The sequence below is a fragment of the Podarcis vaucheri genome (genome assembly GCF_965113315.1).
Source record: "Podarcis vaucheri genome assembly, chromosome: 5".
Lineage (NCBI taxonomy): Eukaryota > Metazoa > Chordata > Lepidosauria > Squamata > Lacertidae > Podarcis > Podarcis vaucheri.
This window is the reverse complement of record NC_138763.1, coordinates 72,853,196-72,878,426: the sequence shown is the minus strand read 5'-3', so window position 1 is coordinate 72,878,426 and position 25,231 is coordinate 72,853,196. Positions and strand designations below refer to the sequence as shown.

The 25,231-nt window shown below is 42.4% G+C and overlaps 1 protein-coding gene across 1 annotated transcript in view; it reads right to left on the bottom strand.

Moving 5' to 3' along the window:
- CDH23 (cadherin related 23) overlaps nt 1-25,231 on the bottom strand; it is a 402,434-nt gene that overhangs the window by 288,038 nt on the left and 89,165 nt on the right. The window contains exons 5-6 of the mRNA XM_082222023.1: nt 23,729-23,776; nt 22,176-22,268 (exon numbers count right to left, since the gene is read on the bottom strand). Coding sequence (XP_082078149.1) covers nt 22,176-22,268; nt 23,729-23,776 — 141 coding nt within the window. The remainder of the gene's footprint in view (nt 1-22,175; nt 22,269-23,728; nt 23,777-25,231) is intronic.

Genomic DNA, 25,231 nt, shown 5'->3' with positions numbered 1-25,231 from the left:
ACCAGTGGAAGAGGCAGGATTTTCATCACTTCATCAGGTCCAATGCAGAAGCAGGATATATTCTGAACCTGAGCCTAAATCTGGTAAATATTACACCCGGGTTCACATAAAAAGGGGGTAAGCATAGCTATAACATTAGAAAGGTAAGACTACAGGTATTAAAATATTACTTATGCAGATGCTTTGATGATACAAAAAAAGTTCATTAAGTGGTCTGCAGAGACCTCCAATTTACAAGTGGTCAATGAAAACAAAAGTCTGAGATTAACTGATCCATATTCAGTATCTTCCCATTGATAGCAAGGACTTCCTCAGGGTCACAAAGTGTGTGCTATTCCTTAGCTGCTTATTCATACATAAAACACATACGAACCACAACATGCTCAGGTTGGTTAGAGATCCAGACTTTGTTCTCTAAATTTGTTTCTTCAGGACAAGGTCTCAGTGGTGAAATGGGTTGGTTTGCCTAGCTGTTAACCAGAAGGTTGGTGGTTCAAGGCCACTCAGAGATGGGTGTGGGCAGGATTCCTGCATTGTGGAACAGATGACCCACAGGGTCCCTTCCAACTCTACAATTCTATGATTTTAAGGGTTACCACAAAGTGAGAAACATATGCAATGTAACTGTTAAGCTAACTTTAACCTTATCTGGTCAGAGATAAGAAGATGTGTGATACAAACCACACCATACTGGCTAAGAGGAGCCGCATTCAGCATTCCAGGACTGCTGAGCTTATTCACACATTGCAAGGTAAAAATCCTACATTTTCCACTGAGCATATAGAACAAAGAGAAACAGCCAATCCTAGTTCTCCAAGAATATATAGAAATGTCACACTTCAAAAGATCTTAGATGTCCACATATAAATGAATGTGCGAAGCACCTCTACATTACTGCCAAGCATCAAATAGATAGAACTTGAACTGCTAGAACTGATAAAACACAGCAGGAACAAAATGAGAAAGATAATCAAGACAACAGGAAAAGGGTATTTATAAAGATCATTTGCTGCACATTTTCACGATTGTATGCATGCTCAGAAGGGAATGAGTTTGGTATCAATAATATTGCGTCAGGACAGAGTACTGGGATAGGAATATTTCATATTAATGCATGTTGCTGACATTTCTTGGAACTGTAAGTTATTATTACATACTGGACAGACCCCATTCCTGCAGAAAGATATGAATTCTTACTCAAACTAGTTTAGATAAAAGCTTGAACATCTCAGGATGTTGTTTTTCTAAGCTATCACATAAGCAGGGCTGTATTGAAGTCTGAGGGATGTGACTTAATCATGATCACCCTGCCTGTAGCCAAGAGTCTTCAAGTGCAAAAATACCATAGACACCCATTCATCATGTAGCAGTTGCTTTAGTCCATAACCAAGAGACAAGAACACTAAAGGCTGAAAGAGGAAGCAGTAGCATATGGGCCATACAATGCTTTCAGATGCCTAAGAGAGAAAGCTCAAAGGAGCTTAACTCTGCTGATATAAATGCTGTGCATTAGTAAACCACAATGACCACAGCTGGAATATTGAGACCCGTTTTAATCTGGATTCAGGCTGAGGCTGGGACTGTGGTGTCCTTAGGTGCACTGGTGGGTGACCTCTGCTGGGAAAGAGACGGGGGAGTGCAACCAGGAGTGATTCCTCCTATCTTTCAATAGCTTTTGGCAGCATCAACAATGGTGTCCTGCTAGAACAAATCTGTGGGATGGGAGTAGGTGATATGGTAGGTTCATTGCTTGGAGCCAGTACATGGGCCCAACCATCTATTCCTCTGTACAATAATCCAGGAAGTGGTGCCACATCATGATTTACTGTCACTTTCAGGAGCTTTATATTCAAAACCAGTGCTTTTTTCCTTAAAAAAAATGTTTAGGGGTACTCTCATTTTCCTACTCATATTGAAATACTGCCCCTCAGTGAGGCCAAACTTAGATTCGCAAAATGTTTAGGGGTATGCATACCTCTGTGTCCCGTCCCTCCAGAAAAAAGCACTGGTTAAAACTACTCAACAAGCATGACAAGCACCATGCTTTTCATCTGCTTGGACTACCTCATAAAAAAAGCTCCAAGTAGGAGCAGACCATGCTTGGAAAGGTTTGATGTGATCTAATTTGCAAGTCTATGTTTGAATCCAACCACAATCCACTGGAAGCGGAACAGGAAGGTTCACACACATTCTGGAGTGAATCTGGATCCTCCCTCATTCCTAATCTTCACCTAGGGTGTGCTCGCATTACTGTTTACTGTGGCTCCAGGACTCCCCCACCACTGTTTTTCCAAGCCAGGTGCACTTGACATTAGTCACAATCCATCTGCATCTTGTTGCTTTGAGGGAAACAGCAGCGTAGCTAGCCACTCAGGTGCTGGGTACAGTGTGCGCATCCTGCAGCCGGGGGTGGGGTGAGCAGGGAGCACTGCATGGAGCCTCTTTGCCACTTCCCCCTCAGCTGTAGGGTGGCTGAGGGAGAGGTGGAGGGCAGACGCAAGTCCCACACTACCGTTTCAGGGAGCATGGAGCTTGCAGGCACCCAAGCCACCACATCACTCCCAGGAGAGACATATGGCTCGGGCACGCTGCAGGCCCGTGGTAAGTGCTGGCCCCTGTGGTGTGGCGCCCAGTGCCAGCCATGTTTCCTTACATTTGTTGACTGAGCTAAAAAGTTCTGTGAGCTAAATTTTTTGAAAATTATTTTTTTAACTCATATTTTTCTCATTTTTGTCACCCTGATGACACCTGGGGCAGCCCGCACCCCCCCTTCCTCCGCCACGGGAGAGAAAAACTCCTCTTTGGAGTGCTTTTTCCACAAACCAACTTCCATTTGAAAACAGAAGCTGCAATTCTGCAGCTTCTGAGCACACACAATTGACAAAGCATGTGCAGATTAAATCTTTGCTGAACTGACGTTTAGCATGGGGAAAGAAACCATTGCGTGAAGACATCCCCGCCCCTGTTCTCGTGCAAAGAGCAGTGACTTGGAAACATGGTGGTGAGGAGGGGAATGACCTTGCAGTGTTTCAACCTGTACCCTTACCAACAAACTAGGAAGAGTTGTGGCTCAGTGATGTTCAAGCGCATTCTTTGCAGGCAACATGCCCAAGGTTCAATCCCTAGCAATTCTCTTTCGGGCTGTGAACATTCTCTGCCTAAAACTCTGCTTAGCCGCTGCCAGCTGAGCTAGCTGAGCCGATAGTCTGACCAATGGAATGTGGCTGGCATGCGGAAATGAAACCCATTATACAAGTATGGATGTCTTCAGATAATAATTGTGGAACAGGTATCCCTATGCTTTATGGACATTCCAACTGATCTTGTCCTGAAAGGATTATGCTCACATTCACAGTTTAAAGTGTAATATGAAAGTTTGTTAGTGATTTGATGGGAAGCACCTGCTTTAGGGAAAAGAAGATTTTCAAGGCAAGCAGCTTCTCCTCTCTTCCTTCTGTTGTCATAGACATAACCACTTTTATGGATTCACTCATCGTATTTCCCCTTTCCACTCATGGGGTACCTTGCTTGAGGAATTCTGCTTCTTCTAATGCTGCCGTGTGGTTATTTATTTGGCTTGGGGATCTTACATTCCCAGAATGGCAGGACAGCTAGATCAGCACTGTAGTGAGGCTGTCCCCTATATTATTCCCATTTGGGGCAATATGTTGCTCTGTCCTCCCTATTCATGCACCTAAGAACCACGCCAGGTGGAATAATTATTTTTTAATTTATACTTTGTTTCCCCCTTTCTCCCACTTCCCTTTTGCTGCAGTATCCCTCCCTTCCCTGTTGCAAGCGTTGCTTCATGGAAATGACTGTAATCTCCAGCGCACTTTAGGCATTACTTCCACACCATTTGAAGTTTTCCGCCCCAGTAGTTTTTGTTGTGTTTCTCATTTCACAACTTGGGCATACGTTTTTAAAGAAGCTCGGGTCTTGGATTTGCAGCTGGATCCTGGGAGAATGGCAGGATTCCCTGCTCAAGGGAACCATTTTTAAATGGAGGTTCTGAGAAAAATGAAATCATCCAGGATGTTTACATTTCCCATAAAGTTAAGGATACTTGGGGACGGTGGGGTGGGCTCATTTTCAAAATAACTGAAAATCCCAAGGTCTAGAATATGAAGTATTTTTGCCATATCTGCCCATAGCTGTCAACTTACAGATTTGAAAATAAGGAACCAGCAGCCTTGAAAATAAGGGACCAGCAGCCAAAATAAGGGACCTGCAGCCTCACCTGTTCCAGACACTCCAGTCTTCCTGTCCTCCTGCAGTCTGGTCAAATTCATGCTGGTAGCTTCGAGAACACTGTCCAACCAACTTTGTAACCAGAGGTTCAACTGAATAGAATCTGAATCACATGCACCACAAGGCCTATGCAGCCTCAGCTTAAGATGGCTCCCCAGCCTGGCTTTGCACTGCAAAGTTTGCAGTAGCATGTGCAACAAAATGGCGTCCAGCATTCAAAAAACCCCTCAGCTTGCATTAACTAGCCACACACAAGGCATGCAAGCTCCACCCCCCAGTCGTTCTTAGACTTCTTTTTTTTTTAAAAAAATTTTTTATTAGTTTTACAAAAGTTTTTATAACAAACAAACATAAAAGAAAAACGGACAAACAAACAAATATAATTTCAAAATGTCCTTTCATAGACTTCTTTCCTCGGACTTCCCCATACCTCCCCTTTCTGCATCCTCATGTCCAAAATTTTATAGCAACTTATAAATGTTCTTTCCCATCCTAATTCATCATAGTCCTTTCTTAATCTGATCTTATATTACTGCAACCCTTTCTCTCTGTAAAATCTCGACATTCTAAGCTTCATCAAGTTTATAATAGTTCTTAAGATAAATCTCAAATTTCTTCCAATCTTCTTCCGCAGTCTCCTTTCCCTGGTCACGAATTCTGCTTGTCATTTCCGCCAATGTCATATAGTCAATCACTTTCATCTGCCATTCTTCCAAGGTGGGTAAATCTTGTGTCTCGTTCTTAGACTTCTTACTGGGTGAGCAACACAGCCAAGCAACACAGTTGGAGCCTCCCTCCTCCCTGGCCGGCAGGGAGGGAGGGAGAGGAGCTGCTTCCTTTGAAATTTAAGGGACATCACTTAAGGCACATTTAAGGGACATCCATCAGTAAGGGACAGCAGCGGGACATGGCACTGGAATAAGGGACTGTCCCTTCAAATAAGGGACACTTGACAGCTATGTATCTGCCTTGTAGGCTTACTTGCTTCTCTTTGGAACTGCACTGCTTATCCTGCACCCGTGTCTTACAGCGTCTTCCTTACAATGGTTTTAGTTTGTTGTTTGGCACCTAGGAACACACATGCGTTGCTTGGTTTCTGGCATCCTCTCTTAGCTAGCAACTTGTGACATTTCCCCCTTATATTCTGCTTGATAAAGACAGAGGGTGCAGGCAAAAAGGAGGAAAGGAGGAAAAAGGAAAAGGATATGCGGGCATGGCTGATATGTTAGTATGAGGAAGGAGGAGGCAGCGAGAATGACATAGCTTCATCTTCCTACCTTCTTTCTTTCTCACTTCTGCATGCATTTCTTTCACCTACCCTCTGCTGGCAATACTCTTTTGGGCTTCGGACCCACATAATTTTGCATATATCCACTTGTTTCTGAAGAGGTCTGCTATAACCAGGCATGTTTTATATCCTCCCTGCCCCCTTTGCCCTTTTTTATTTTTTTTTTAAAGTTACCTACCCAAGAGATCAGGCAAACTAATACAGTGGTACCTCAGGTTAAGAACTTAAAGCGTTCTGGAGGTCTGTTCTTAACCTGAAACTGTTCTTAACCTGAAGCACCACTTTAGCTAATGGGGCCTCCTGCTGCCGCTGCACTGCCGCTGCAAGATTTCTGTTCTTATCCTGAAGCAAAATTCTTAACCCAAGGTGCTATTTCTGGGGTTAGCAGAGTCTGTAACCTGAAGCGTATGTAACCCGAGGTACCACTATAATCTAAAACTCACAAATAATGGCTACAGTAAGGAGATGCCTATGTTTCTAATTGGGATGTGGGTGGCGCTGTGGTCTAAACCACTGAGCCTCTTGGGCTTGCCGATCAGAAGGTCAGCGGTCCGAATCCTCGTGGCGGGGTGAGCTGTTGCTTGGTCCCAGCTCCTGCCAACCTAGCAGTTCGAGAGCACGCCAAAAGTGCAAGTAGATAAATAGGTACTGCTCCAGCTGGAACGTAAAACGGCGTTTCCGTGCGCTGCTCTGGTTCGCCAGAAGCGGCTTAGTCATGCTGGCCGCATGACCCAGGAAAACTGTCTGCAGAGCGGACAAATGCCGGCTCCCTTGCCCTGTACTGTAAAGTGAAATGAGCACCGCAACCCCAGAGTCGTCTGCGACTGGACTTAACTGTCATGGGTCCTTTATCTTTACATTTATGTTTCTAATAGAAACAATTGAAGAAATTCAACTTTAAAGCCATGGATTCACACACTGCTATGCTCTCTATCTCTCACTTATTGAATTCCACTGTGTGTTGCCAACACATTCTTTCTCCTTAGTACCTGAACACCATCCACATTAAAAAAACAACAAAAACAACAAGATAGTATGGAAATTGTCTGATATTAAAGGATCGCAGGCAAGGTAGGACTGAAAGAGGGTGAGGGAGCAGCGGTAAGTTGCTTTCTCAGGGATATTGTACCCAGCGATTACCGATGAAATAACATCCTCTCAAACACATTATCTTAAATGGGGGGAAAAAGAGATGGCTTTTTAAATAGGTAGACACAATGCTTCCATTTAAGGTTATTAAAAGGAAAGAACAACCTCTTCTCACCACTTGCCTTCTGTTTTCACTACCTCGTATTGCAAAGTAATTAAAGGTTGCTAAAGAAGCAGGGAAATGTTTATCATGCCATCAAGGCTTGGAAGGCACTGATCTTCCACAAAAGTTTTCAAAACATTCTATTGTGACCAGTGTCAGAAGTATGCACTGCTATCCTTTTATTTATAATAACACATGAATCTGTCAGCACGCTAACTGAAGTGGGAAATAAAATGAATGACTACATTTCGGCAACAATATTATGTGGCAGCCATGAATGATACAAGATAAAATTCCCAAATGTATTGATGGGTCTCCTACAAGGGGTGTGGGGTGTGGGTGGGAAACAGCTTTTAAGAACAAGTTGCCATTTTTCTTCTACTTTATCCGTATCAGGAACTTTGAAAGTCCCACTCCGCCACATGCATCATCAATGCTGAGGACAACAGAGTGGTCTTCATTTTACGTATAACCAAACATTCCTGTTTAAGCTGAAAACTCAAAACACAAACCTTTGTGGGCCCCCTCCCCAATTTCCTGATTGGAGAGCTACAGTTCAAAACAGTAATCACTAACTTCGCTTTGCAAGACCCAGGCGTCTGCTGCCGGTTATGATATGACCCTCAGTGTCCCCCTTTTGCTACTAGCCATCTACATCCATTCATAATCCAGTCACTGGGCAGCAGCCATCGCACCAGGCAAAGTGAGAGTGTGCACGTAAAATAAATCACTTTGAGGGTGTCCACCCCCTTCCAGTCAAGCAGTATATAAATTTTATGAAACAAACATTTTATGAAATAGATAGATAGATAAGAGCTTAAAGGTAAAGGGACCCCTGACCATTAGGTCCAATCGCGGACGACTCTGGGGTTGTGGTGCTCATCTTGCTTTACTGGACGAGGGAGCCGGTGTACAGCTTCCGGGTCATGTGGCCAGCATGACTAAGCCGCTGCTGGCGAACCAGAGCAGCGCACGGAAACGCCATTTACCTTCCCGTCGGAGTGGTACCTATTTATCTACTTGCTCTTTGACGTGCTTTCGAACTGCTAGGTTGGCAGGAGCAGGGACCGAGCAACGGGAGCTCACCCCGTTGCAGGGATTCAAACCGCCGACCTTCTGATTGGCAAGTCCTAGGCTCTGTGGTTTAACCCACAGCACCACCCGCATCCCAATAGATAAGAGCTTACCCTAAGGCAATGTGGCCCTGCTCATAAAAAGGTTCCCCACCAGAGATATTTGTCATGGAACCAAGCAGAGGACAGATGTGGAAGGCAACCATCATCAGGCAGGTAGAAGAGTAGTCAGGTAACACAGAAGGGTAACCTATTGGTTCCCTCAGAGAAGAGTGGCAGGGACTGCGATTATACAACTGAACTAGCTGTTATATAGCAGGGAGTAGAATAGGTTTGGTTCCCCCAAGTCACCTGGATGCTAAACTCAGGAGGATTCTACCAGCAGTCTCTTGTTGCATGCCTTTAAATGCCCATAGTTCCATTCCTTGAACTATCAGCCCTTCTTCCAGCTATGTGCCCTAGTGATAAGTGGAGCAGGAAAGTGGTGTCTAGTGGTTTCAAGTCCAATGGGGAAATAGCTGAGGACTACTCACAAGGCACCTCAGAAGGAATACTAAATTATTGGCCTAAGCTCAAGAGACCTGATATAGGGATTCATTTGATGGCATTGCGTCCCAACACCACACCAGTTCCAGGTTGGCACAGCTTCTGCCTGCCCCATGCCTTCTGCTCAGGCTGGCATAAGCAACAGGGCTGTAGGTGTGTCAGTGACTATGCCACTTTGTCATGTTTAACGGCTGCCCAGCCAGAGTTTAGAGATTGTTCTCTTGGAGAACTTAAACTTACCTTGAGCTTTTGAAATACAGCAAGAATGATTTGTTTATGTATTTTGTTTAAAACGGAATTTATAATAAGTGGTTTACTAGAAATATTAAAATACCAATAAAAACAGTTAAAACAGTTGAAGGTCTTTAAAATTAACAGTAAAAAAATAATGATTAAATCATGACAACATAATCATGTCTGGGTAGGCTGGCCTAAAGGAAAATGTTTTAAGCAGGCACCGAAAAGAGTATAGTAAGTCACCTGCTTGATGTAAACAGGGAGGCAGTTCCAAAGTGTAGGTGCTGCCACACACACACAAAAATCAATTTCTTACAACTATGGAATAGGTATTTGTGCGACACCTGTTATGCAGTGCCAGTTCTGCAGGTAGAAGCAGCCTACTGGGTACATATGGGGAAAGACGATTTCACAACCTCCCCCCCCCCTTTTCTCTCTCTATAATGATAGAATTTACCATGTATCGGTATGGGTAATGGAGAATCAGCTCCTTCACCTCTGAAGCACAGAATTATCACCTCCCCTCACCTCCTGAGTAACCTGCGTGCAAAATTAATGATACCTAATTGCGCCCTCTGTTAGTGTCCACTTCTCATGAATGACTGTGGTGTGATGGGAGTTTTATCTGCGTAAACATTTGCAGCAAGCAAATGACAATTTTTCAGGCATGAGTGATTGCATGCAAAATAAAACATTTTACATTTTTAACTCCAGGCATATGCACTGTCTTTGCGGCTTTGCTTTTAGAATAGAAAGCGTAGTATGAGGAGTCAGCTGTTGTAAAGAATCTGAACATGAATATTCACAGCTGATGGTATGAATATGAGAGAATTTCTTTAAAAGTTTAACAAGTACTTTTTGCATGCCAGATACGTAAGAGAAAATAATGATCCCGTTGTGAATATTCTATCAGCTGGTTCACTGTTTACTTTTTTTTTTACATGTTTACCAATATTTTAAGAATGGATGCCAGAAGCACGCGTTTTCAAACGTGTGTGCCACACAGGTACACTCGTCAAGAACAGTGACTAGTTGCTCAATGACAAACCACTGCATAATAGAAGAGGTAGCCTCCTGTGCCAGAAATAGGTTTCTGAAATCAACTGATTGTTGTAAACTGTTTGTGAAGATCTAACACGTAAAACAATATACATAAGCACTCTTGAAGAAATACAAAGAGAAAGAAGAGCAGGCAGCATTCAGACTGACAGCACCACATTAGGAAGAAATCTTTCCTGCCAAAGCTATTATCAGCTTTTTCAATCTACAAGATCTTTATTTAAAAGTGGAGGAGTGGAGGAGGAAAGGAAGAAGTAGCCTACAGTATGTTGCTGAATCTCTAATACGCAGGACAAAGTGTTGTCACTTGTTCCAACTGCTTCATATTCATTACATCAGGCCCCTGCGATAGAATTATATTGGCCTCCAAAGACTCCCAGGGCTTGATCAGCTGGGAAACTGATGTAATTAGGAACATTATCACCATTAAAACAAAATAATAATTTTAATTACAATATGGGCTCTTTAACACTTTCTCAGCCAGCCTATTCCCATATCAAGAGCAATGTAATCTGCAACCACTGTGATGGAAAGGGGGGGCTGGGGGAGAGGGAGGTGATATGGAGCAAGGCAAAATAAATAAGGGCTTGCAGTTGGGGAGGGGGGTGTAGGGAGAAATGCTACTTCAGTAGCCTAAGGCTATTAACAAGGGAAATTTACGACCACAAGCTTGTGAAATTTCACTGCGAATAGGTATTGTGGTGTTACAGAAGTGAATAGCTGTAATGGTGAGATACCAAATCATTTCCGTGTTCCTGATAACTAACACATGCAGGTAATCTAGGAAGAGTTGGGGGTACAACAGAGCATTGAAAAAAATATAGACTGCTGCTTGGCCAAAGACCTTGACCTTTCCATGTGTTATGTGACTATACTTCTATTTCCCTTAGCAAGTAGAAGCTCCTCCTATCTTCCAGCTCTGTCATAGATTAGGACCAGCATTTAAGCCAGAGCTTTCCAAACTATGTGTCATGATCCTTTAGTGTGTTGGCAGCAGTGTGTGTGTGTGTGTCGCATGAATGCTCCCAGTGCTCCTCCTAGGGCTGGAAAAAGGGGTTTGTTTAACCTTCCAGCTTGCTAGTAAAACTGAATTACTGCGTCACGAAATGATGCATATCTAAAAAGTGTGTCCCCAACAAGAAAAGTTTGGAAAGTTCTGATTTAGGCTGGGAAGTAGGCTACATAAAAAGAGATGATATGCAGATAATTAACTCAATTTGGAGACAGATCTCTGTTTCAGAAAGTTGAAGGTAGATAGGTGCATCCAAGTAGATCCTAGAAGGTAGAAGCAATGCATTTTAGTGTGTGGTATGGATTCAGTACTTGTCCCATGACTGCCTCTACTCACAGTTCTGCATGCTTTTAACCATGATATAAAGTGCACACACAATTAAAACCTGCAACACTGAGGGCTCGCCCACACTTCCACTCATCCCGTGCCTAGAAAGCACGGGTCTGAGCAGTTTTCCATTTGCTCCACCACTTTCTTCCCCAGGAAAACCCACTCTTTGGAGCTGAATCACAGCAAATGTCAATCCGCAAAAAACTCAATTGACATTTGCTCCAATTCAGCAATAAAGATCTGTTTTCCCCAGGGCAAAGGTGCAGGTCAAGTGAAAGTCTGGATGAGCCGTGTGACAAAAAACCCCACAAAAACAGTTTCCATACCACAACGAACAATGGCTGCAATATGACCTTCAATTCCCTCTCTCACTTCTCTTAGGAAGACCCCCTCCCCGAAACTTAAGAGTCCTGTCCAATTCTCTTCTAGGTCCTCTCATCTTTATCCTGGGGTCTTCAGGAGACTTGGGGAAGCTAAATTAACTCCCTCATTGCTAGTCCAAGAACTCCCTCTTTGGGGAGGTACTGCAGCTCAGTGCTAGAGCATCTGCCTTGCATCCAGAAGAGCTCCAGGTTCAATCCCAAGTATACCCTGCCTAGGAGAGACTCCTGCCTGAAACACTGGACAGCCCTTGCCAGTCAGTGTTCACACAACTGAGTCAGATGGACAATGGTCTGACCTGGTATATGGCAGCTTCCTTTGCTACTGTGTTCCTGAAGAACCATTTGCTTGGAAAGCAAAGAGATTCATCTATTGCTGGGCCTTTCCATCCGAGCAGCCCTCTTAAGGATTCACCGTTTGAGAAGTCCATCTTTTTTGAAGATGCTATCACAGATACAACACACAAAACCTTTATCCCAGTTTTGGTCTAACACTTATTTTAAGATGCTAAAACAGACAAGAGTTGCTGGACAATGCTGCTAGTTCTTTAATAAATACTGAAACTAGAAATGAATGGCTGGAAAGAGAGTTCTCCATTAACAACACTTGAAATCGTTGCTAAATCATGTTTATCTGACCCATGATAGAGAAAAGATGCAGTCAGTGCCAGACAGACCACTGTTCTGACCTAATAAAACTGGTCTAAGAATCTTAAGACATTATTATTATTATTATTATTATTATTATTATTAACCACTAGGAAGTTAATGCAGCCTCTTTTGGAGATGACTGGGTCAAGAAATCATAGCTTCCAAAAGCATTTCATGAGGATGAGAAAATCCACGCCCCCAGAAAATCTAGAGTTGCTAGCAGTTCATCCAACTAAACCCACAAACCAGGAGAGCTTAGTGATGATTTATTAGCCTGTTCTCGGGAAATCAATATGGGAATGGTTATAGATGAAGTGGAAGCCTCTTGAAAACAGAACCCTGGTATAAATTAATATATCCTGTCAAGCTACAGGTACTTTTTGGGGGTGGGGAGGAGGTTGCTATTTCAGAAGTGTCTGTGGTGGTATTCTTGATTCAAAAGCCTGATAAAAAGACACTAATGAAGATGTCGCCATATGTAACATTTATTAATGAAAATGAACACACACACACTCATATAAAGGTAGCTATAACAAAAGAACAGAGGATACAGAACCTACAGCTACTAAAAGAAGATGAAAAACGTATAAAAACAAGAGTGGAGCTGCCTATAAAAGGTAAAAGGACCCCTGACCGTTAGGTCCAGTTGCGGACGACTCTGGGGTTGCAGCGCTCATCTCGCTTAATTGGCCGAGGGAGCCGGCGTAGTAGCCGGTCATGTTGCCAGCAAACCAGAGCAGCACACGGAAACACCATTTTACCTTACCGCCGGAGCGGTACCTATTTATCTATTTGCACTTCATGCTTTCAAACTGCTAGGTTGGCAGGAGCTGTCTATAGCATCACTTAAAAGAACGCACTCTTCATGTGTTCTTCACCTAGTCAGCCAGTGTGAATGGCTAAAGCACCATAGAGACAGGCCAACCAAATGGAAGATGTTTTGGCTTTGGCAAGTTTACTTCGTGCTGCACTATAGCGCACCATTTCAAAGTTAAATAAAATGAAAGGGGGCAAAGGAGGACAACTGGCTTAACGGATACCAGAACTAATAGTACCTAGTAATACAATCATGAATGAAAAACAAGCATGCTGGAACACGCATACATGCTCACGCACATGCGTAAAGAAGGGCTTTGGGGATTATTATTTTTTTAAAAAATTACTCATCCATTTCAAAAGGCATGTAGGAACAGAGGAAGATCGCTGGATTATGTCCCTTGCAATTTGAAAACCGCCGGATGGGGAATACTAAAGTGAGAAAGTGCTGAGAGAGGGGATTATACGAAGAAGAAAGGCTACAGAGGAAAAGCAACAGCAGAAGGATAAACCCTCAAGGTCAGGATGGCTAGTGCACAGGTGCCTGACTAACACACTGGAGCTGCCCTGTGGGGCACAGACACAGGCAAACACGTTGTAGCAAATTGGAAAGCCATAAAAGTCCATTACAGAAAATCAAACAGCAGCCAGCATGACAGCCATTAGCCTGAAATGAATACACGGGAACTTAATGAGGTCTGTCGAGGCCAGCTTGGTGAATTAAGTTGCCAATTCTAGTAGGATTCCCCCTTTCTTTACAGACTTGAAAGGATCGGCGCTGCCTCGTTAAGAGTTCGACAAGTGAGCTGCACGGGAGGGAAAATGCATAATTATTTGTAGAGCAGGATTATGTGAAGGACAGAGATCCTCTTACTACAAATACACGTGCAGGCACACACACACACACGCACACTCTTCCGCTTTGCTATTTCACACTAGTAGCCAATGTGCAATTAAGACAAGGCAGGTCTTAATTTGTCATGGAACTCACAGCGGAGCACAAAAACAAATAAAGGCAAAAGACTCCCGTGCAATGATTCAATAGGACTCATGACTAGGGAAGTGATTCAGCACAATATATGGTTTAATGTGATTTTATGCGCATAAGTATTACTAAACAACCCCTCCTTTGCCCAGTATATTTTGTCAGGATTGCTAACCAATTTTAAAAAATAAAAAAAACTGAGCATCATCTGCCTGCTAATCAATTAATTGCTACTATTTGAATATACTTAATAAAAGCATATAAGCATCAAGAGCACAAATCATCCTGAATACACATTAAAAGACCAGTTTGGCAAGAGCCCTTAGTCTTTATGGTGCCATAAAACTCTTTGTTGTCTTTGCTGAAAGAAAGTATCATAGTTATCCCTCTGTAAATCTCAATATAGATGCTAAAAGGACACTTAACATCATTTTTATTCATTACTAGGCACAGCCACCATTGCTATCTCCACTCACCAACCCCTCCTGGCTGATCCCCTCTTTGCCAAGCCCCCTCCCCACACACCTGGCCAACCCCTTCTTCTTTTACACCCCACCCCTCGCTTTATACCTCTCTCATCCCACCCACTTACCTCACCACTCACCCCAAACCAACCCATTTCCCTCACAGTTTTCCTCACTCCACTGCCATTTCAGAGAGCTGTCCAAAGTGCCCCTCACCCTCCTTTAAGCAGCTTGCTTGGGCTGCCTAATCGGCCACACTTCTTGCTTGCTCACCAGCATGCTACTAAAAAACTGAAATAATTCCAAACATGGATATGGATATGGAAACACCGTTTGCATAGACCTTAAGGAATTCTTTATCAAATTAATGTTTAGGCGGTACTTAACAGCAGGGAGATTAAGTTGAATTTATGCTAACACAAGGGATAAATGTTGGGAGATGTGATGCACATTTCATTGTGCATTTCTATATTTGGGCCTCCCCAAAATCAGAAATAGGGTGGGGTGGGGCTAATAATGAATGAAATTAAAACAATTTCTCATTATGAGCTACCAACAGATCTTTTAATAATTCTGTTAGAATGCATGGATGATGTAATACTTCAGGATGACAGGCAAATGGTTACTGAAAATTTTGATAAGGTTCATGGATAAGGTTCATTATCAGCTCTAACCTATTAAAGTTAACATACTTCCTTGGTGACCTGGCTGGTTTCTCTTTAGCTTCCACTATTGCTTGGGTGTTGGGTGTTCATATATGGAATCAGGGTGAATTCCTAATGGATATATATATCCTTTAGGTCCCAAGTTCAAACTCATTTGGGGTCTGAGTCCCAACACCTGGCCCACCAGTTGTTATTTGCACCTGGCTTCTGACTACATGCGATTGTTCTCTCAGATCTGCTTGGACTGTTTTTCTAGTCTACCACAATTCCATCTTGTCTGGCATGTCTGACTCTGTTCATCTGACTTGTGTTTCTCAGGATGAATGCCTGACATTGCCATACACTATTGCTCCAACTATGCCAAACACACAATCTGTGTTTCCAGTTCCTCCATCATGCAACTGTCCAAGTACTGGTCATAAAATCTCCCTTCCTTCTCTCACAAAGTGCAGTGCCTCTCCCAGTCCTAAACAATTTGTATTCCCCAAACAAGCTCACTTGATAAAGCAGTGTTATGCATATTCTAAATCAGTATTTTAGGAGGCAAGTTTATTTTGCATTCCACTTATTCACGCTGATCTTTTTTCCCAATGTTCCAGCTGCCAAACAACAGCACTAAATTTGAATAGCCTTCCCCTACTGCTCTACCCCTTTGCTTGAAGTGCTGCAACAGAGAGGATTATTCATGTCAAAGCAAAACAAAGAAAAAACTGCTTTCAGTGCCTACAAATATTACTAATTAGTAGTCTGTGCAAAGGCATCTTTGCGATACAGCTGTCTGTTCCCACCTCAGCCTGTCTACTGCTTATCCATGTTGGTGTTATAAAGACAAGCAGGAGAGGGCTGGGGGGGGGGGCGGAGGAAAAAGGCAGCACTATTGGATAGTGGCTTTTCTTCCGTATTAGAAAAAGCTCCACCAGATATAGGTTTGCTAAACTCTTTCACTCTAAGAAGTTGTTTTCATTCTTTTCATACACACAATCTAATGTGACCAGCAACCTGAAAAGGGGACCCCCTTTTCATTTTTTTACCATAAATGAATGTGCATTTCTGATTCTCTCTCTCCCACCCCACCCCGTTCCCTATGAACCCCAGTTTCTCATTTACTGGTATTTATTTTTTGCTTTCCCTTCCTTTCCCCTCCTGTCTGTCTGTTTCTGTTTCTCTCTCTCTCATCATTAAAGGGACAAGGGAAACTGACTTGCCTTAGACTGGCCATGACCCATGTTTGGGTTGTATAAACTGCCTGTTGGAAGACCATTTTCTTTTGAGTATGGAGTATTGTCCCCTGGGACAATGAGACACAGTTGGGGTGGGGCCTTTTGGGGGGTGTTTCCCTCCCTTCGTCCTTTCATGCTGGCAAGATGCTTTGCAGTCCTGGTTCACAGACAAATGTAAACCATCTGTTTGGATTAGTTTGCTTGGCTGAAACCAATCAGGATTGGAAGTTAGAAATCACCACGCAAGAGCCAAAAAAGGCACAAGCCCACAGCTTATTCTCACCATGACGAATTACAGTGGCTCAACATTTCCTTTTCCCAAAAATGCCCCTCAAAGGAAGCTATGTTATGACACATAATCCTTCCACAGAGATAGGAGGGGAAATGGCTTCAGATTTTGTATCTACCGGTTTCTGTATTTTTACTGTTGCTACGATAATTGCTTTTGTTTCTGATGTTTCTGAACTGTTTTATATTTGTTTCATGGTTCTCTTTTGCAGACTATCTTGAAAATCTAGATTAATAAAATTATGCAAAAACAAACAAATAAACAAACTGGTCGGGAGTACCACTGCTGCTTGCTGGAAGAGCAAAAAGCTTAAAAATAAAAGCAGGGAGGAAAAGTGAAGTGTCTGTTCTGCCTGGCATTTGAAAGGGAAGCCCGTGCACCCAAATATTTGTCCAACTTTTACCATATCACTCTGGACCCTCAAGCACCTCCTTGAGTTCATGGCCATAAAACAGGGCCTCAAAGGCTTGAAGGCACTTTTGGTTCCCATTCTATGTGGAAACGTAGTCTGACATTATGTCTGAATAGCTCCATAGTTTGAACAGCGTAATGTTTTAAGCCTGGTTATGAAATGCGGGTGAAGCATTATGTTGGCATATTGCTCTAGACAACTGCCACCATGAATATGGGGTTTACAATGAGGAGGGGGGATATGGTGGTCCCATTCCAAATATCCCCTCATCTACTCAGTATTAAGCAAGGAGCTTATTATGATCTGAGTGTCAGCAAACCAGTGTTCTCTCAGCCTCTGTTATCTACCCCCATCCCAGTTTGTCCCAGAAAGGGATACTAGTGTACAGGAACTTACTGACTTGCATTCATTACATGTGAGATATTTGAAACTACACTGTGATATGCAGGATCCAGGGTTGGCATTGTTGATCGTCTTGCTGGGGTCCACACCCAAGCAGAGGGATCACCAGCAACCTCTGAGCATCCCTAACCCTGCTGTTTCTTCCCTTGGTGTCTCTGCCTATTCACCTGCCCAAACCTGAGCAAGTGAGCAGCGGCAAGAGAGGGGAGATGGAGCAACCCTCTCCACTTGCCTTGCCCTCTCCCTCTGCACAGGGCACAAGGAGATAGGTACAATCAAATGGGCAATGGTGGCAGCAGTGAGGAGATGTACCCACTCAGCATGGAGAAGGTGGGAGCCTTTCCCAAGGGCCCCCTCCTTAAAGCTTCAAGATGTCAAGTTCTGCCCTATTTTCTACACAATTTTCCCCAAGTTGCATAATTTAAAGGATGCTAGCATTGGAAAGTTAGCAAAGAGGAAAGGTCACACCTAAATAGAAACAAATTACTTGGCAGCAAGTCATTTTAGACCTAGATAAATGTTTTTTAGAAGGACAGATCTATACTTCAGATAATTTTGGGTTTTTTTCCACTTTCAAGATCCCAAATTCTGAGCTCATACAAAAATACAGCATTTTTAAAAACTGAGGTTTGGCAAGAAAACCTGTTTTGAATCAGTGCATAAGGGTTACACGCCTTTCTCTGTGTCCAAACCACATACTTCAAAAGCAAGGCTGCTATAAAACCTAGCTGTTAGGAGAAGATATGTGCTGCTTCTGACTCAAAGGCAGCCTAAAAGGAACGATTCAGATAATTTATGTCATTCTAAAACAGATGAACCTAGCTTCCTGGCCAGTTTTAGCACACACAGACTAATGAAGGATCCTTACACATCTGGCAAAGGTAGGGCAAAGGATCAAAGTCTAATCTCAGCAGGATACCAAGTAGCGAGCTTATTAATGAACCATTGATAATGCAATAATTTGTACTTCTAAATTACCTCAGCGCTCCCTCTTGCTCAACAGATACATACGCTTAGCCCAGCAGAAACGGATTCTGCCCAAATCAGACTGCAAGATGGTTTACAACCCAGAAAAACTAAACTAGGGGGATCTAGCGAGAAAGTGGAAAGTATCCCTATCTCTGATTAATGGGCTTAGAATTCGGGGAAAGAAAATAATTAAAATGATTTTTATATACAGTATATATTAAAAAGTTGTTTCAAGGCCATACCAGACTTGATCTATAACCAGACCTCTTCTCTTTAGTTCAAAGTGGTAAACTGCAGTCAAGGGGAGCAATTCACCTTGGGGCTACAGCACATGCCAAATTTTCTCATGTGGGGCACTTAACAGGTGGGGTGCGTGGAGGCAGTTTAGTTCACGAAAGAAGCAGGGGGAGCATTAAAACCTGCCTCTCGAGGTGTTCCAGCCATAATCTAAGTGCCCCGTGATTGTATTTACCATAAAAACCTGGAGAGATCCCGTCACAAAGGTCTCCTGATGTCACACCTTGTTTGGTCCTTAATGTCTCTACATTCTAATGTGTTTGTAAAGTTTATGTGAAAGCTCAGTTACATTTAAAAGATCCAAAATGCACCAGCAAGGTGTCTTTTCAAATTCTTCTCAACTGTATCAGTACAGCAGACATAGCTGTCAACTTACAGATTTGAAAATAAGGGACCAGCAGCCTTGAAAATAAGGGATCAGCAGCCAAAATAAGGGATTTTGCTTAGCTTAAACAGAAATCCACCACTGATGGAGCCATGCTGCTTTGGCTGCGACTGACTGTGTTTTGCAGGGGGTTGGATTAGATGATCCTAAGGGTCTACAAAGAGGAGTGGCAGACAAAACTGATCAATGATGTCGAGATGGCGAAGCTTACAAGCAGAATTAGAAACCAGGAAGAGGACCTCTTTAATAAAGAATGAGGAAAGTTTATAATTTAGTTGAAAAGATATTGTAAATAGTTACATACACTGGTAGGATTGACAAAAAACTTGTAATAAAAATTTGAACTATGGATGGACAAATGATTTATAAAAATAGAGTTATGAAAGGGATACAGAGAGGAAATCATTACATTAAGATGCTGCACTGGTTGGAGGGTATGCTAAGCAGCACGTCAGGGCTGCCATCATCCTGGCACGAGGAGTTTCATCAGCCCTTCCCTGCCCGAGAGAGGGGGGGAGGGAGAGAGACTCTCGCCCACACTGACCACGAGCCCGGCATGAGGCGGTTGCTGTGCCGTGGCGGCCGCCTCAGGCCGCCTCCTCAGCCGCTGCCGCCTCCGGCTTCCCCTGGCAGCGAGGTGGAAGTCTCATAAGAGAGGGGCTGTCTACCCGCCCGCCGCTACCTGTCTCCTCATGACGCGCCCCTAAGGGGGAAAAGGGAGAGATGGAGACGCGGCAGCTCATGCGCGCACTCTCTCGCGCGGCGGAGGACCCTGAGCCGCTGCTTCCCTCCCGAGCTGGGCGAGCATTAAACCCAGGAAATTTAAGGGACATCATCAATAAGCGACAGCAGCGGGACACGGTACTGGGATAAGGGAGTTTCCCGCCAAATAAGGGACGGTTGACAGCTATGACAGCAGAAAGTTAGTGCTGGATAATCTTTTGTAAGTCTTGAAGAATTTCTCAAAGATAAGCTGAGATAAAGTACTCTAACCTTTGTAATTCTTCTATTACAAATATTTGATTGCATCATTGACTTTTTGAACTGCCTGGTGAGAATCAGTGTGACAAGCAACAGTTTCAAATTGAATCTATTCATTTGGGCATTTTGCTAAAATTGCTCAATTAAGTTTGGTTGGGTTCAAGAATACTGCTTCTTTTAATCTAGTTTACCCCATGGTCGACAGAAAAAAACACCTCATTTAAATTTAGTGTAGTTTCAGAAATCACAGAGAAGGGTGGCTGGGGAAGGAAAGAGGATGCACAAGTAACTTGCAATTTGCTGTCAATGTTTGATAAGAGTTCTCATCTCTCTGTCACTTCATGCATTACATAAGGATTTGATCTTTGCCCACCCCCACCTCCTGTCCAAATGTTTCCATGAAATATCCAAAACTTCCCGAAGGAACAAACTCAGACGAGGAAGCTCTGTACACAGAAAACAGTAACAAATACAAGAGTACTATGGTGATGAGTAAACATAATCCATCAGAAATGGTGATTAGATTGTAAACTGATGAATCTCATAGTAACAGGAAATAGCGTAGAAAGTTTTCAATTATTTCAAGTTCTCATAAGTATATTTAATTTTCATTTTTTGTGGATAAAAAATGCATATTGGGGAAGTAATCCATGTCACAATGTCATGTTTCAACACCTACATCTAAACTTTTACATACCACATAAAAAGCTTTTTCAGTTTGATACTCAAAGAGAAAATAGCCAAGCCATCTGGATGGATCAAAAATGAACACCAAGCCACAAATGAAAAAGATACGTTGAATGAAGGTGGATACTAATTGGTATGACTGTTTATTCAAATGTGATTGGTTGCTGAAGAATTTCAAATCAAAACTTACTGGCCAGGCAAAGACTAACTAAAGGGCACGGCAAGCAGAATGCTCAGAATGCCTCAAGCAAGGAAAGGGTTGCAGAAATCAACATCAGAGGACTGTGCAAAGATGCTTAATTGTGCAGAATATGCATGCACAGAAACGAGAAACTAAGGGCTCATCCACATGGAAGTTTAATATGTATTTGAAGCTAGAGGTATCTCAATATTTACGGTGTTGGCCACTTTATATACTTCCCGTTCAACTTGCAACCTGCACTTTTTCCACTTAGATTTTTCTGATCTAGGGAAAAATCTGAAAAGGGAAGTGAATCCAATATAAAATTGCCTGCTACCTGACTGCAGATGCACTGAAGAACATTGTGTGGTCAGATTCTGGTGACGTTCCTGTGGTACCATGTTTTTCCTCACTCCCTAACAAACCTGCCTATGGCTATATTTTTTTACTTCTATTTCCTCTGGGAAATGCCTCCCTCCCAACTTTCTTTCTCAAAATGGGATGTTTCCCAGGTATATACATAGCCCCTGAAATAAGGGAGAACCATATAGAACTGGCTGGTACATATTCAGGCATTTACAAAAGAATAGATTCAGCCCATTTGGCAGCAGCACTTTTTAGGACTGCAAAGGTAGCCTTGGACAACTGTCTCTCACACAGCAACAGGTTCTAGGAGAACTCTGTGGGGAATACGTCTAATAGTTTTCATCTGCACCGACACAAACAGCAACCTGTCAGAAATCTTCTTCCAGCCAAGTGCCACATGACTGACACACACACCATCTTGCTTCCATCCTTTCAAAAACAGTGTTGAGACTAAGATCTGCCCCCTCTGAATTTCAAGTATGTTTTCCCTATACACTTTGGTTTGACAATTATTCCCATGTTTTATGGAATCATGTGAACTATAGTTATTGGGTTGTGGTAGGGGAATATCTAGCACAAAAGTTTCAGAATACTCATCAAACTATATTTCTCAGAAGCAAGTTATCATTCCCTCTATCTCTGCAGATACTTATGTAACCAAAATAGCAGCACCCACACATGAAGGGTGGTCTCCAGACCACCAGGTTTGCAGAACTGCTCAATGGCCATAAATACGTACTAACTATTGCAGCAGATGGCATTGAAAGGAACATGGAGTAATGACAGAGAAGCAATACAAGGTTTTTATGTACGAATAGTCCCCACAACACTGAACATACTTTTCTCTACCCACATGAAGAGAAGAAACCACCCTTACTTCAGAGCAACTGGAGAAACAACCCAATTCCAATCAACAATTGCCCCCCCCCCTTAGGAATGGAAGCTCTTCCAAGCAAAAGAGAAAATAAAGTTCCTACCTCAGGGATACGGACACTATATGGCTGATTGTGAAACCTTGGTGCATTGTCGTTCACATCTCCCACTTGGATATTCACAGACCCCTTGATCACCTGCAAGTCAAATGATTATAACAGATTTTAGTTATTCATAATGGTGGCATTTTTCCCTATTGTCATATGATACACAGAACTGTAAGGCATTTCAGATATTGCTGTTATTAGCAAGTTAGAACCCATAAAGTAAACCCTATAGCCCTTCACTGCAGAGAAGGAGGATTTGGGTTTCAATGGGAAAATGGATGTTCATTCTAAGCCCATATCTTCTTCAATTCAAGATCCTTTCAGTGGTCAATTTGAGATGGGCCATATTTTATGGCTGAAATAATTTTTGTGGAGAGGGCTATGATTTGAGCTCAGAGGGCAGGAACTCAGGATTGGGGTTGTGAATTTGGGGTGGGGAATTGGACAATCTATGCAACCTTCCACTATTTGTATCCCTCTTTGCTCCTGAGCTTGTTGCACACATGTATCCCTTTTTGAAGGAGGCAGTTTTGTTTCTACCCCATTTAATTTGAATAACTCAAGTAAAACAACAACAGAATAGCAAAAGTATCGTATACAATTAAATACAGTAAGATAAATGCATGATCAACGAGTCCAGTCTAAATTATGAACAGCCAATAATGCTTTTAAAAACAAAAACAAAGATTAGACTAAGCACCGTGAAAACCCAAAATGCTTGCTTTGAAAGGTGTTCCTTATTTCATTAATTGAAAATATCCCTGATGGAAGGAAATACTTTATCCACTTTTCCTGTAGCTATGCTATCAGAAAACAGCTCTCTCTTTAACAAGTGAATAGTCAAAATTGCGAGTCAGAACAGCACGAATGAAGGAATATAAGTCTCACATCTGACTATTTACATATTACCAGAATGCTGAACATTTACAATTTTCTGTAGCATAATGAGACGCTTCTGTTTCAACCATTTTTCTAGCTGCATCTCTACAAGCATTGTGGGTGGGTTATTGTTTTGTTTTGTGCTTGTTTTTTATTATGTATTTTGTGTTTTTATGCTGTGAACAGCTCTGAGATCTTCGGATGAAGGGAAGTATACAAATGTAATAAATAAAATAAAATAAAAATAAGCCTTTTCAGAACTGGCCACAAAAATGGTCTCCCTGAGGCCTTCAAATCTGTCAGTTCTTCCTTCACACTTACACATTTGGGGAAAAACATTCCTGTGGAGAGAAAAAAAATGCACTCCTACGTAGCAAAAAATAAACAAACCCAAAAGTTTAGTCAGATACCGGTGTTATTCTGTTCTCTGAAGTTTACACACTTTTATGTAAAAAGATGAGGGAACAGATGGGTATTTTTCCACACCATTTCATACATTGCCTTGTACTTCCCTTGCTGCAAGCATACAGTGCTCCTATATCCCTAAGGAGGGCTCCTTCAGGAACAGGGAGGGTCTGCGGCAGCTTTAATCTCCTCCCTACAGAGCACACTATCAAAATCAGCTCTATGCTTCTCTCCATTTTATATCATGGAACAAATGTCACACTTACCCCTTGGCTGTCGCTGACAGAAAATTCAACTGTGAATTCTGACTTAGTCTGGAACGAGAAGAAAAAGATGTAATTAGAGATGCCACAATGGTAATCTGTTGATAGAAGGCTTTGGATTTGAGCCGAATATAATTACATGCTTTTGCGACCTGGGAAAAGTTGAAGAAACACCCCGGGAATAACTGTAAAAAAAAATCATCACAAAACTGCAATACTCATATATAGTCTTCCAAGGATATGGAGGGGGTTGGAGGGAGTGACCTAATGGCAGGCAAGTCTTGATGGAACTTGACTTGCAGACTTCACTGGTAGCAAAGCATTCTAATCCAAGGGTTGGACAAGAAATCAATGAAAACCAGAGAGTGCACAGATGAGAGCGACTCAACTTCCTTAACTGCAGACTCCTCCCACCATCTTTTATATAACAGTTCATATTAGTACTAGTGTTTGCACTGAAAGCTGTGGAAAAAGAAATAGAAGAACATGCATGTTTCATCCAGGAATGTTCCAGCATGCAATAATAAGAATAAGAATTATTATTATTACACCCTATCCACCTGACTGGGTTTCCCTAGCCACTCTGGAAGAGAAAGAGAAAGGACTATCAGCATTTATCTTAACAGTCGTTCAAATTACATACAAATTTCCTGAGCTTGAATATTATTAATAGGAAAATACGGTGGCAAAGTCAGTGTGCCCCATTTACTCAAAGTTGTATCAAAAGGATGACATGACCCAGAAAATTTGCTAGCATTTCTCCGATTTCACCCAGTGGTTCAGTATACCTCAGTTTAACCAATGGCTGAATTCAGAGGTAATGACAAATGCTCGTTTGTAAGAACAAAATATGTGGCCCTTAGGCTCATATTCCACCTCCTCTTGCCCCTCCTTTGCTAGAAGGAGAGCAAAGCTTCCACTTTGTGAACTCAAGGCTCATGGCCCACGTGCAGGCTTCCTTGGGATCCATTTGGTCATTGTGAGAAAATGTTGGACTTGATGAAGCTTTGGTCTGATTCAGCAGGACTCTTCTTATGTTCATGTTTCATATGTGACAAACCATGGTTTACCACATTCTAACAAAACAGCAAACCAGAGTTTCCCACAAATAAGAAAAAGCTTCTAATTCCCTCTGCTCACACAAAGATGAGGGAGATGTATATGAGCCTGCAAGCTCAATCTTGTAACAACAGTCAGTGGCTTGACTCAACTTAGTCCTATACAGTATGTAGAACTAATAGATCAATTGAAAGGAATTAATTTAATAAGAGTCTGGAACTGCTGTATGTGAACTACTAGATTTCTAACTCAGGCTTTGTGTCAGTCGGTAACTTGAATCTACACTGCCAAGACATACACCTCCCCTTTTTTGCCACAATAACTGTTTGTTTTTTGGGGGGAGGGGTGTTAGGACAGTTTACCAAAACACGTGCTGTCCTCCCATGAACACTCGGCTAATGCAATCTGAGAAGGGCCTACATGGAATTTAGCTTCTGCCTCAAGGCA